General features: G+C 38.1%; 1 protein-coding gene across 6 annotated transcripts in view; it reads left to right on the top strand.

The window, feature by feature from the left end:
• The window catches only part of LOC143040251 (arylsulfatase B-like), a 49,399-nt gene extending 46,277 nt beyond the window's left edge, over positions 1 to 3,122 (top strand). For all 6 annotated transcript variants that reach the window (XM_076211009.1, XM_076211011.1, XM_076211012.1 and 3 more), the window contains exons 10-11: positions 939 to 1,123; positions 2,486 to 3,122. In XM_076211009.1, the coding sequence (XP_076067124.1) occupies positions 939 to 1,123; positions 2,486 to 2,809 (509 nt within the window). In that variant the 3' untranslated portion in view covers positions 2,810 to 3,122. The remainder of the gene's footprint in view (positions 1 to 938; positions 1,124 to 2,485) is intronic.
• Positions 3,123 to 12,213: the final 9,091 nt, after the last annotated feature.

A 12,213-nucleotide genomic window follows, 5' to 3' on the forward strand; every position in this document is an offset into this window, starting at 1 on the left:
AAGAAATACTGAAAAAAGTGGATAATAAGAAGTGAATGGGGTGAACTAAGGGGAAGACCAAGAATGAGGTAGATAGATGTGGTAAAGGATGTATTGGATGCAAGAGGAATGTCATGTCAAGCACTGAAGCATATTAAGTTACAAAATTAATCGGGACAGAATATATTGTTTATTATTAACTTTTTTAGATTCATGAATTACCTGTACCTGGTTTAGAACAACTCTTTCAAGGGAGAGGTAATTTTGAGTTTGGGAGTGTGGTGGGGAGAGTGTCAGAAATGATGAGGGAGGTGAGGGAGGGAAGGGGAGTGATGAAATAGGAAAGTGTGTGGTGGAGTTGTGGTAAATATCTTCAAGGTTTGTGTAGGTGAAGGTGAAACTGGAATGAGAGATGTGGGTTTTTGTGAATGCATATGGTATTTATGTTGAGCAGGGAAGAGAGAGTGCAAAAAATATTAATGAATGGAGGGAGATTGTGAATTGAAGAAAGTATGACAACAATAGTAAATGTTCTTATATCACCCAGTGCCCAGTATATCTTTATAATGGTGTGTGCTTTGACATAACTGCACCCCCTTTCAAAAAAGGTAAGTACCATTTGCAAACATTTGGCATTTGCTTCTTTTGAATCATGACAATATAAACTATATAAATGATAATGGATGCATTGGTTCAGATATTAAAGGAAGTTCATTCATGTTCATACTTTGTGTGTAGAGTTTATCAGAAAATTAGTATACATTTGTTGTATCTACTTTGTGAATATGAATAATATAACAGCTACTGTTTTTCTATTCATCTTTTTCCTTAGATGAATAAAATAATCTGGTGGCAGATAGAATAAGTGTAGAAGTTGTCAGCTGCAGTGACAGGGCTAATTTTATCTGCAATCAGATATTTCAGACAGAAAAATTGATTATTAACTTTTGTTTCCATAGGGCCCATGGGTAGTGATTTGCGATGGAATGGCTGGTATGGTCCATCTGGCAGAAATGAAACAGCAAAGGAAACAAAACTTGAAAATATATTCTACCAAATCTTAGAATCTCCAGCTGCTGATGCAGTTAAAACAGTCATCCCAAAAGCCTTCAAGAATATTCTGGAGACAAGGAAAGCTGCTGAGGTATGATATGGGATTTGTGATAGTGTATATATTTGTGGGTTGCTGATTAAGGGGGAAAAAGCCTTTGGTATATGTATGTATGTATGTAAATACATTAAAAGACCCAAACCTTAGGGTACTGGTTGGAAAACTTCTAGACCCTCTTATGCCTTTACTTTTTTTAGGAATGTCCTCTGTGGGGTAGGGAGAAGGATGCCTAGTCTAATCCCTGTCCCGTTTTTCTCGCCTCTTTATGATTCAAGTGGGAATAGTTGTTGGTAGTAATCTACCCCCCACCATAGGGTAGGCGAAAAAAGGAAATGAATATTCAGAGTTATGGTACAGGACAGTAACAAGGGGTTGGGGGACAGCATAATGGACTGACAGTCACAGTATAATAAAAGCGTCGTCATTGCTCTCTGAACAGAGTCCTCCTCTATCATAGACAAAATTATGTTTGACTCTGGTCTGTAGGGCTGTCCCATATAGACCCTAAAGTATCAACTGCATGTTACTTTGTCACAGTAACATGCAGCCAATACCCCAGGCAGGGACACATGGAAAAAATGAGTGAAGAAAGTCTAGTAAAAGAGGTATGGAAGGCAGAGATGGAAGGAGTGAACATGAGGGATTGACCTAGGATGAGATGGATGGATGGGGTGAAAGGGGCATTTAGAAAGGGGGGAATGTCTGTTGAGGAAGGATGGGAGAGGACAGAAGATAGGGGTGAATGGAGAATGGTTGTGTTTGGATGATGCTGTGATGCATGAGGGGGAATGGGTGGGGGATGGTGGGTGAGGGAGTATGTATGAGAAATAGATTGATGCAGCCCGAAGGGATTTCTTCCTGTCTTCTTTCCTGCATGAGGGGATGGAGAGGAGGGGTTCGCCAATTTAATGAAGCTGCCTTGCTGGATGTGCTGTATCTTGCAGCACTGCTTCTGACCCAGGGCAGTGGACAAGATGCAGGGATGACCCGTCCTCCAGGAGGTGCCAAGATAAGAGGGAGTGAAGAGGGTAAGGGGAGTGGAGTATGTAGGGGAGGGAATGGGTGGGAGTGGTTTTTATGCCTTTGTTTTTTGGCTACCTCCATTGTAAGGGTGAAAAAGACTTTGGTATATGTATGTATATGCCAGGATATTTGTAGGAAACATCAACAGTCAATTTTGATATGAAGATCTTATTGATGTATGTTTTACTCCTAAACAGTAATGAAAAATAAGGTTGGAACCATTAAGATTTGTTTATATATTAAATAATATATATTTTTTATAATTTAAATTTCTGCAACACATAAGATACCATTTATTTATGAAGATAAATATCAAATATACCTAAAATCATGGGAAATCTGAGACTAAATTCTAAACTTTTGAATTCACAGGTGTTATGTGGTCCAGTGCCCTCTGATGCCACAAAGTCATGCCAAGACCCTACCAGTCCCTGCCTCTTCCACATCCCTACAGATCCTTGTGAGTATCATGATTTGTCAGAGGACCATTCTGATATCATGAATGTTCTCCATGGGTTTCTGGAAAAGTACAATGCCACTGCAGTTCCTCCAAGAAATAAACCTTTTGACAAGGCTGCTAACCCAAAGTACTGGGGCTACACATGGACAAATTGGAGGGATTATCCATCACCGATAGGCTTAAAAATGGAAGAAAACTTGGATCTTGAAGTACAACATGTGGATGGAGTGTATTGAAGGAGTTTGGGATCAGGTGGCCTTAATGGGATCTGAAGAATATTATATGAACAAGTTTTTTTATTCTGGCATAGGCTCAAGAAGTATTTTTGTTGTAATTTCTGTAGAAAAGACTCTAGCTTAAGAGTATTAGTAAGAACCTACTATTTTTCACTTGTTATATGTGATAATGAAGTGCAAAAAAAATTGGCCTTGGAAACAAAATATGTCATATAATTGTTAAAGAGTTGTAATTTCAAGGTAATTGTGAATAAAGTATTAATGATTGTCACCTTATATGCTTTTTTACCATAATAAAAGATGGCTACCAACAGTGAGTGTTTATTTATGAGTGATTGTCATGTGATATAGACAGAGCAAAGAATAATTTTCTTGCTACCTGTCTTAAGTACCCATGAATACCCATGCCTCCACCTGAAAATGCTCTGGAGGGCTGGCCGTCAGACCAGGCTCAAGATTTGGAGTACTTGTATAGTTCCAATTTACAAAAGAAAAGGGGACAAATGTAAATGCGGTAGCTTTAGAGAGATCAGTTTATTAAGTGTGTTTGGAAAGGCATATTGGAGGGTGTTAATTTAGAGGATTAGGAGAGGAACAGAGGGAGTAATAGGTAAGGAACTTTGATTTTATGAAAGGTAGAGGGTGTGTGGATAAAATTTTTGTGGTAAGGCATATGTGAAAGCAGTTTTTGGCAAAAGGTAAAGATGTTTTTTGGGCCTTTATTGGATACAGAGAAATTATATAACTGTAGACAGGTATTGCAAATATATGTGATAAGGGGAAAGTTGTCAAAGGAAACCAAAAGCTTTTCTATTTATTGGATACAGAGAAAGTACATAACTGTAGACAGGTATTGCAAATATATGAGATAAGGGGAAAGTTGTTAAAGGGAACCAAAAGCTTTTCCATTTATTGGATACAGAGAAAGTATATAACTGTAGACAGGTATTGCAAATATATGAGATAAGGGGAAAATTGTTAAAGGGAACCAAAAGCTTTTCCATGAGTAGTAGAACCTGTGTTAGGGTTGTGAGTAATGAGAATGAATGGTTTGGGATGAAGGTGGGGCTGCACCAGGTTTGTGTTATGATGTCATGGCTTTTCGATGTGTATATGGATAGGGTGGTACAGGAAGTAAATGTGAAGGGATTAGGAAAAAGATCAGGTTCAGATTTAATTATAGGCATAGTAGGCCATTGGCCTAGGTCCCACAGGTAACTGGGGGTCCAATGAAACTAATTTGTCATGAAGGAATAGTAAAAAAATGCTCGAAAAATTAAATGAAAGTAGTCAGACATTGCAATAATATTTTTTCAGTAAAATGTAACCATACTCCATTAAATTCAAGGGGGGTCGCTGATTGATTGAAGCGGCCTTGCTGTGGATGTACTATGTCTTGCTACATTGATTCTGACCCAGGGCAGTGGGCGGGATACAGGGATGACCTGTCAGCCATGAGGAAATAAGATAAGAGTGAGGAAAGGGGAATGGAATGGTACATGCCTTTGACTCGGGTACCTCCCTTATAATGGGAAAAATGCTCTTTGTATATATATATACAGTATATGTAATATATATACAGTGGTACCTCTACTTACGAAAGGCTCTACATACAAAATTTTCAGGTTACGAAACACTTCTTCGGAAAAATATTGCCTCTTGTTACGAAAGAAATTTCAGGATACAAAAGGCGAAAATTTCAAAATACGCGCTGCTACTCACAGCTCCCAGAGTCTACCGAACGTAAACATACTTGTAGCATCCTGTATCTTGGTTTAAGAGTGGCGTGTCCGAGCTGCTCTGCCATTGGCTATTACCCAGCATCTTCCTGGCATCCCATTGGCTAGGAGGGACCTCTGTGTGTATGTGCGTATACCCAGAATCCTCTTCGTTTTCCCGTCGGCCCACGAGGATCACCGAAGCCTCAGTCTCACACTAGCGAAATTCAGTAAAGCACGAAGTATTCGGACAGTTTTTCGTCAGCTTTTGTTAGTGTTTATTGCAACTTTACGTGTGTGTATTAACTTTTATTCACTATGGGCCCCAAGAAAGTGATGGAGAAAAGTGGTGAGAAGAAGAAGAGAGTTGTTTTGTCCATACAAACAAAGCAAGAGATAATAGAAAAGTACGAAAAAGGGATGCATTTGGTTGATCTCGCCAAAATATATGGCCGTAATCCACCTACGATCGGCACGATATTAAAACAAAAGGAAGCCCTAAAAGCTACGACTCCTTCCAAAGGCCTCTCTGTCATTTCGAAGAGGAGGTCGGCAGTGAACAATGAGATGGAGAGGTTGTTACTCGTGTGGATAAAGGAGAAAGAGATAGCTGGAGACACAGTGACCGAGACCATAATTTGCGAAAAGGCGACCGCCATCTTTAATGACCTCGTAAAGATGGATGCAGGCGAGGGAACTTAGGCGCAAGAACCACACCAGGAGTTTAAGGCATCGCGTGGGTGGTTCGAGAAGTTCAAAAGGAGGACTGGAATTCACTCTGTTGTTCGGCATGGCGAGGCATCTAGCGCCGACCAGAAAGCGGCCGACGAATTTGTGCGAAAATTTGAACAATTGGTGATCGATGAAGGCTACGTTGCACAGCAAGTTTTTAATTGTGACGAGACTGGCCTTTTTTGGAAAAAGATGCCTCGCCGTACCTTCATCACAGTAGAAGAGAAAAAAATGCCAGGCCACAAACCCATGAAGGACCGCCTTACACTTGCCCTTTGTGCCAATGCCAGTGGGGATTGTAAAATCAAGCCCCTGCTGTTGTACCACTCCGAAAATCCCAGAGCATTTAAGGCCCACAAAATGTTAAAAGAAAAACTTCAGGTGCTATGGAGGGCCAATGCCAAGGCCTGGGTTACCAGACAATTTTTTGTTGAGTGGGTCAATTTGGTGTTTGGCCCTGCTGTTAAGAGGTACCTAGAGGAGAACAATCTCCCCATCAATTGCCTCTTCATTCTCGATAATGCACCTGCCCACCCGCCCGGTGCTGTACCTCCCACCTAACACCATCTCTATCCTCCAGCCCATGGACCAACAAGTCATTTCGAACTTCAAGAAACTCTACACGAAACACTTGTTCAAGAGGTGTTTCGACATCACTGAAAACACCCAGCTTACCCTTCGTGAGTTTTGGAAGCAGCACTTCGATATTGTTGTTTGCCTCAAGATAATCGTCATGGCTTGGCAGGAGGTGACCAGGCGTACCCTTAATGCGGCTTGGAGAAAGCTGTGACCCGATGCTGTTGCCCCACGAGATTTTGAGGGGTTCCAGGTGGAGTTGGAGGGTAAAGTTGAGCCTGAAGTTGACGAAATTGTTTCGCTGGGAAAGTGCATGGGGCTTGAGGTGAATGACGAGGACATCGACGAGTTGATTCAGGAGTACCACGAGGAGCATTCGACGGAGGAGCTGAGGGAGTTGGAGGCGATGCAACACACGGCAGTGCAAGAGGAGTTCAGTAAAGACGAAGAAGAGGCAGCCATTATTCCGACAGCCCGAATAAAAGACATTTTAGGAAAATTCTATAAAGTTTCGGAATTTGTTGAAAAGAATCACCCAGAAAAAATGTTCACTAGTCGGGCTATCGCTCACTATGATGATGTTTGCCTTGCACATTTTCGAAAGATTGTTAAAAGCCGACAAAAGCAAACGATCTTGGATTGGTTCTTTACAAAATGTCAGGCAAAAACCACTGCTGAGAGTGAACCTGAACCGAAGAAGGCGAAAGGTGACAACAATAGCAGTTAAAACATGAGAAAAATTAAATGAAAAAAAAAAAATCTTTACATTATGTACAACTCTCATTTTTATGTTTATTGTGCAGTAATTTAATTCTAACATGTATTTGTTACAGGTTTTCATGCATTTTTGTAATCTATAAAAAATTTATGTCCGATTTTTAAGGGGCTTGGAACCGATTAGGGCATTTATAGGGTAAAAAGCGTTTCTTCTTACGAAATTTTCACGTTACGAAACGATTTCCAGAACGAATTAATTTCGTAAGTAGAGGTACCACTGTGTATATAAATATATATATATATATATATATATATATATATATTATATATATATCTATATATATATTATATATGTATATATGTATTATATATATATATATATATATATATATATATATATATATTTATATATATATATGTATTTACCTAGTTGTATTTTACGGGAAGGGGAGCTATGCTCGTGGTGTCCTGTCTTCATATCTCATTTTATCTAAACTATTTTTAAATTCATGTATTGTTTTTGCACACACCACTTTCTCATTTAACTTGTTCCAACTGTCTATTACTCTGTGAGGAAAGCTGTTCTTTTTCACATCTCTTCTATAGCTGTCTTTTTTTATTTTCTTTCCGTGTCTTCTTGTATTTCTATCATCCCATTTGATCAGATTCTCTCTATCAGTAATTTCTATGCCTTTCATGATTCTGTATATAGCTATCAAATCTCCTCTCTCTCTTCTTTGCTCTAGTGTCTGTAGTTCAAGTTTTGCTAGTCTCTCTTCATATGATAGTTTTGAGAGTGTTGGTGCCAATTTTGTAATTGCTCTTTGTATTCTTTCAAAAAAATTTTATACATTTTTTTGTACTTGGTGACCATATCATTGGTGCATATTCCAATCTTGGTCTTATCAGGGTGATTAGAATTTTCTTCACCATTTCTTCATCCAGGTATGTAAATGCAACTTTGATTGTTCTTATTAAATTATAAGTTTCTCCAAAAATCTTATTTATATGTTTCTCAGGTGACATATTATTCATAACAATGACTTCCAGGTCCTTCTCATTTTCTACATTTTTTATTCCTTCTCCCAATTTATATGCTCCTGTTATTCTGTTTTTGCTTTTTCCAAATTCTATTATACTACACTTTTTTGTATTGAACTCCATCTCCCACTTCCTACTCCATTCCCATACTTTATTTAGATCACTCTGTAGTGATTCACAATCTTCTTCCGTGTTCAGTCTTTTCAGTAGTTTTGCATCATCTGCAAAGAAGCTCATATAGCTTTCAATTCCTTCATCCATATCATTAATGTATATAGCAAACATTATTGGGGCCAGAACTGTTCCTTGCGGAACACCGCTTATTACTTCATCCCATTTTGAGTGTTTGTCTCTTGTCACTACTCTCATTTTCCTTTCTTGCAAAAAGTCTTCCATCCAATTAAGCAGTTTGCCCTGTATTCCTCCTTCAGTTTCTAATTTCTTAAGCAACTTCTTATGTGGTACTTTGTCAAAAGCTTTTTTTAGGTCTAGAAATGCACAATCAGCCCATCCATCTCTTTCTTGTATTATATCTATTAGCCTTGAATAGAAACATTAAATTGGTGACGCATGATCGTCCTTGTCTGAATCCAAATTGCCTTGGATTTAACACGTTGTTTTTTTCTAAATACTTTACCCATCTACTTTTGACAATTCTTTTACAAATTTTTGTTATTGTACTTGTTAGAGAGACTGGTCTATAGTTGGTAGGTTCTTCTTTATTTCCTCCTTTATATATAGGTACTATATTTGCTTTTTTCCAATCTTCTGGAACTTTTCCTTCTTTCAATGAACTGTTTATTATGCTATGTATTTTGTCTGCCAGTTCATTCCTGCATTCTTTCAGTATCCAGTTTGCTATTTCATCTGGTCCATGCAATTTTCTGACATCAAGATTACTCAAATGTTTCAATATTTCGTTCTTTGTTACTTCTATTTTTTCATGGGAGGGACTTTCTCTTTCCATTCGATCTCTTCAGGTTGTATGTTCTCCCTTGTAAACACTGATTTAAAATGTTTGTTCATAATTTCCGCCATTTCAATTTCCTCTGTGTATTCAACTCCTTGTCTTAATTTCTCCAATTCTTGTTTGTTTTTTCAATTTGTTGTTTACAAATCTGTAAAATAGTTTTGGTTGATCTTTACACTTTTCTATGACATCTTTTTCATATTTTCTCTTTTCCTCTCTGCACGTTTGTACATATTCATTTTTATAACAAGTATATATTTTCCATTTTTCAGGCCTTTGTCTTTTTTCCATCTGGTCCAAGCTTTGTCTCTTTTGTCTTTTAACTCCCTACAACTTTTGTTGTACCAGCATTTTACATATTCTTTTTCTTGTTTTTGTCTTGGGACATACTTTTCCACTCCTTTTTTGTAAATTTTTGTCAAAATATTCCATTTCTCTTCCACTGTTGTTTCTTCTTTGTATATTTCTTCCCAGTTTTCTTGTTGAAAGAATTCTCTTATGTTATCAAAGTTTGTTTTTTCATACATCATTCTTCCTTTTCTATATTGCTCATTTCTTTTCATATATTTTTCTTCATTAAGTTCCAGTTCAATCAATATGTGGTCACTTTTACTTATTGGTGTTTTATATTTAATCTTGTCCACTATTCTAGGTTCAGATGTAATTATTAATTCTAGTCTCGATGGTTCTTCTTCATTTCTATACCTGGTGTTCTCCTGTATCCATTGTGTCTTTGTATGGTCAGTAATCATCTCAAGTAGAGCGTTTCCCCATGAGCCGTCTCCACCCTTTACTGTCATTTCTTCCCAGCAGATTTCTTTGCAATTAAAGTCGCCCATTATAACTATTCTTCCTCCATCTTCCATTATTTTATTTAATGTTATCTTTGTGTCCTCTAACATACTTTTATGTTCACTTTCCTCCCATGAGGCTGTTTTCGGAGGCACATAATTTATCACAAATTTTCTGCTCTTCTTATCTCTGTCTTCCACTCCTATCATAATCATCTCTACTGTATTCTTTCCATATATGACACCCTTCACGTTTATATCCTTCTTAGTCAGGAACATAACTCCACCCCCTTGTTTTTTCTCTCTGTTTTTAATCCAATAATTATATGCTTTATGTCCTATACTGTTGGGTGGTAGTGGGCCTTTTAATTTTGTTTCTACAATTCCCATTATGTCCGGTTCTTTTTCTTTCAAATAATCATTCAGCTCATTCAATCCTGTTATTAATCCATCTATATTTGTGTAAGACACTCTTAGTTTTCTGTCACTTCCATTGTGTTCTCTGTTTCCCTTTTGTTTTTCTCTTGTATGTCGAACTGCCTTAGTTTCATATTCACTACTCTCCAATAGAATCTCTCTTTCTCTGACTCCGTTCTGTTCTCGTTTTTTTCCTTAGCTTCAAGTCTTTTCTGCTTTTCTTCCTCTCTTTCCTCTTTATTCATTTCCCTTTTTATCCATACCTTTTTATATTGTTCACTTGTTGCTAGTTTCCCTGTTTTGGATAAGATATTCTCTGCCGTCGTTTGTGACCTGAATTTAATCTTAATTGGTCTGGTCTTATCTGTACTATACTTTCCGAGCCTGAATTTTTCCTCAATTTCCTTCATAATTTCTGGTTCATCTTCCTGAACTAATTTTAGTAAACTGCTTACTTTTTTATTTTCCTCATTGGTTCTTGAGGTTCTATCTGGGTTATGTTTCTCTTCCATTCCTAATATAATTATACATTTCTTTTTGTCAGCTAAGTCTCTTACTATATTCTCCTTCTGTCTCATCACTTTAATAACTGAGTCTTCAGTTTGTTCTCTCATTTGCTGTTTAATTATATCAGTAAATGCAACTTTACTGTTTTCTTTTATCGACTTCCATCCCTCTCTGTTTTCTTTACTATTCCTCTTCAATTCCTCATTCTCCACCTTTACTTCTTTTAACTGTCTTTTCAGGTTTTCTATTTCATCAGTTAAGTTTTTGTTCGCCTTTTCTAGTTCTTCCAATTTTTCAACTCTTTGTAGAATGTTGTTAACATGACCGAACCTACGCTCCAAGTCCTCGATCATCTTATCGACCTTCTCTTCTAGTCTTGTCAGTCGGGGGTTGTGTCCCCCCCACCCTCTTTAAATCTCTGGAAAATATTCTCATCACTTTCTACTGTATTGCTCTTATCTATACTTCTAATCTTTACATTTTTATTAGACATTTCATCGTCGTCTGGGGGCCGTTTGTTTACCTTTCGCCTGTCTGCCTGGGCCAAGTCTACTCCTTCCTCATTTCCTTCCATTTCCCTCAGTAATCCCTCCCCTTCTCCTCTTTCCCTACTTTCCTACTACCCCACGAGCAATTTCCCCCACCCTGTAAATACAATAGGCACTTCTCTTTGCGTTGGGATCCACAAAACTTCAATTTTCTTCAGAACGTCTTCTAAGACGTCCGTTCGTTGAAGTGTGTGTGTGTGTGTGTATGTATATGTATATGTTCTTAAGGGACAAAGTGGGGGAATATCAGATCATATTTTGGTAGAAGGGTAGTTGAGAGTGGAGGATATATGGAGAAAGAGGAAAAGGACAGAAAGTAGGGAGGTGCTTAGAGTAAACTGTTTAAAAGAGAAAGAAAAGGAGAAGGAGTACAAGAAGAAGCTGAGAGAGGAGTGAGGGATAGAGTAGAACTAGGAGTGGAGGAGGAATGTAGATGGTTCAAGGAGGTACTCACAAAGTGTGCAAAGATGGTGTGTGGAACAAGGAGGACAGCAGGAAATAGAAGGAAGGGTAGTGAGTGGTGGGATGAAGCAAAGAAAGTTATCAAAGAGAAGAAACGAGCATTCACAGATTGGTTGCAAAATAGGACGAGGGAATCACATGAGAGGTTCAAAGAAAAGAGAAGTAAAGCATAAGATAAAGGAGGCAAAAAGGAGAACAAATGTTAAATGGGGTAAAAGTATGACAGGAAATTTTGAAAGTAATAAAATATGTTTTGGAAGGAAATTAAGAGAGGAAGGGGAGGTGAATCAAGTGGAGAAAAAAGGTGAAATGTGCTGATGGAGAGATGGCAGTTAGAGGAAAATGGGCAGAGTGTTTTAGGAAGTTGCTCAATGTGAAGGAGGATAGGGAGGGAGATGTAGTTCCAGTGGGAAGTGCTAAGAAGATGACAGTGATGAGAGGAAAATGGAGGAGAAATAAGAAAAGATGAGGTGAAAGCAGTTTTTAAAATGATGAGAGCAGGTAAAGCACCTGAGTTAGAAGGGTGTCATGTGGAGTGTATAAAAAAAGGGGGGTACAGTGATGGACTGGCTGGTGAGGTTGTTTATTGTTTGTCTAAAAGAGGGCAGAGGACTGGAGGAGTGCCTGTATAGTTCCACTTTACAAGGGAAAAAGGGGCAAGTATAAGTGTAGTAGTTTCAGGGGGATCAGTTTGTTGAGTGTATTTGGGAAGGCTTATTCTGATTCAGAGGATTAGGAGAGGAACAGAAGGAGTAATTGGTGAGGAAGAGTGTGGGTTTAGGACAGGCAGGGGTTGCATAGATCAGATTTTTGTGGTAAGGTAGATATGCGAGAAAGCTTTAGGAAAATGGAAGGATATTTTTGGGCCTTTATGGATTTGGAAAAGGCTTATGACAGTGTAGACAGGAAGGTTTTGTGGGAGGTA

This window comes from Oratosquilla oratoria, chromosome 28 (genome assembly GCF_046742065.1).
Source record: "Oratosquilla oratoria isolate Oo_2021 chromosome 28, ASM4674206v1, whole genome shotgun sequence".
Lineage (NCBI taxonomy): Eukaryota > Metazoa > Arthropoda > Malacostraca > Stomatopoda > Squillidae > Oratosquilla > Oratosquilla oratoria.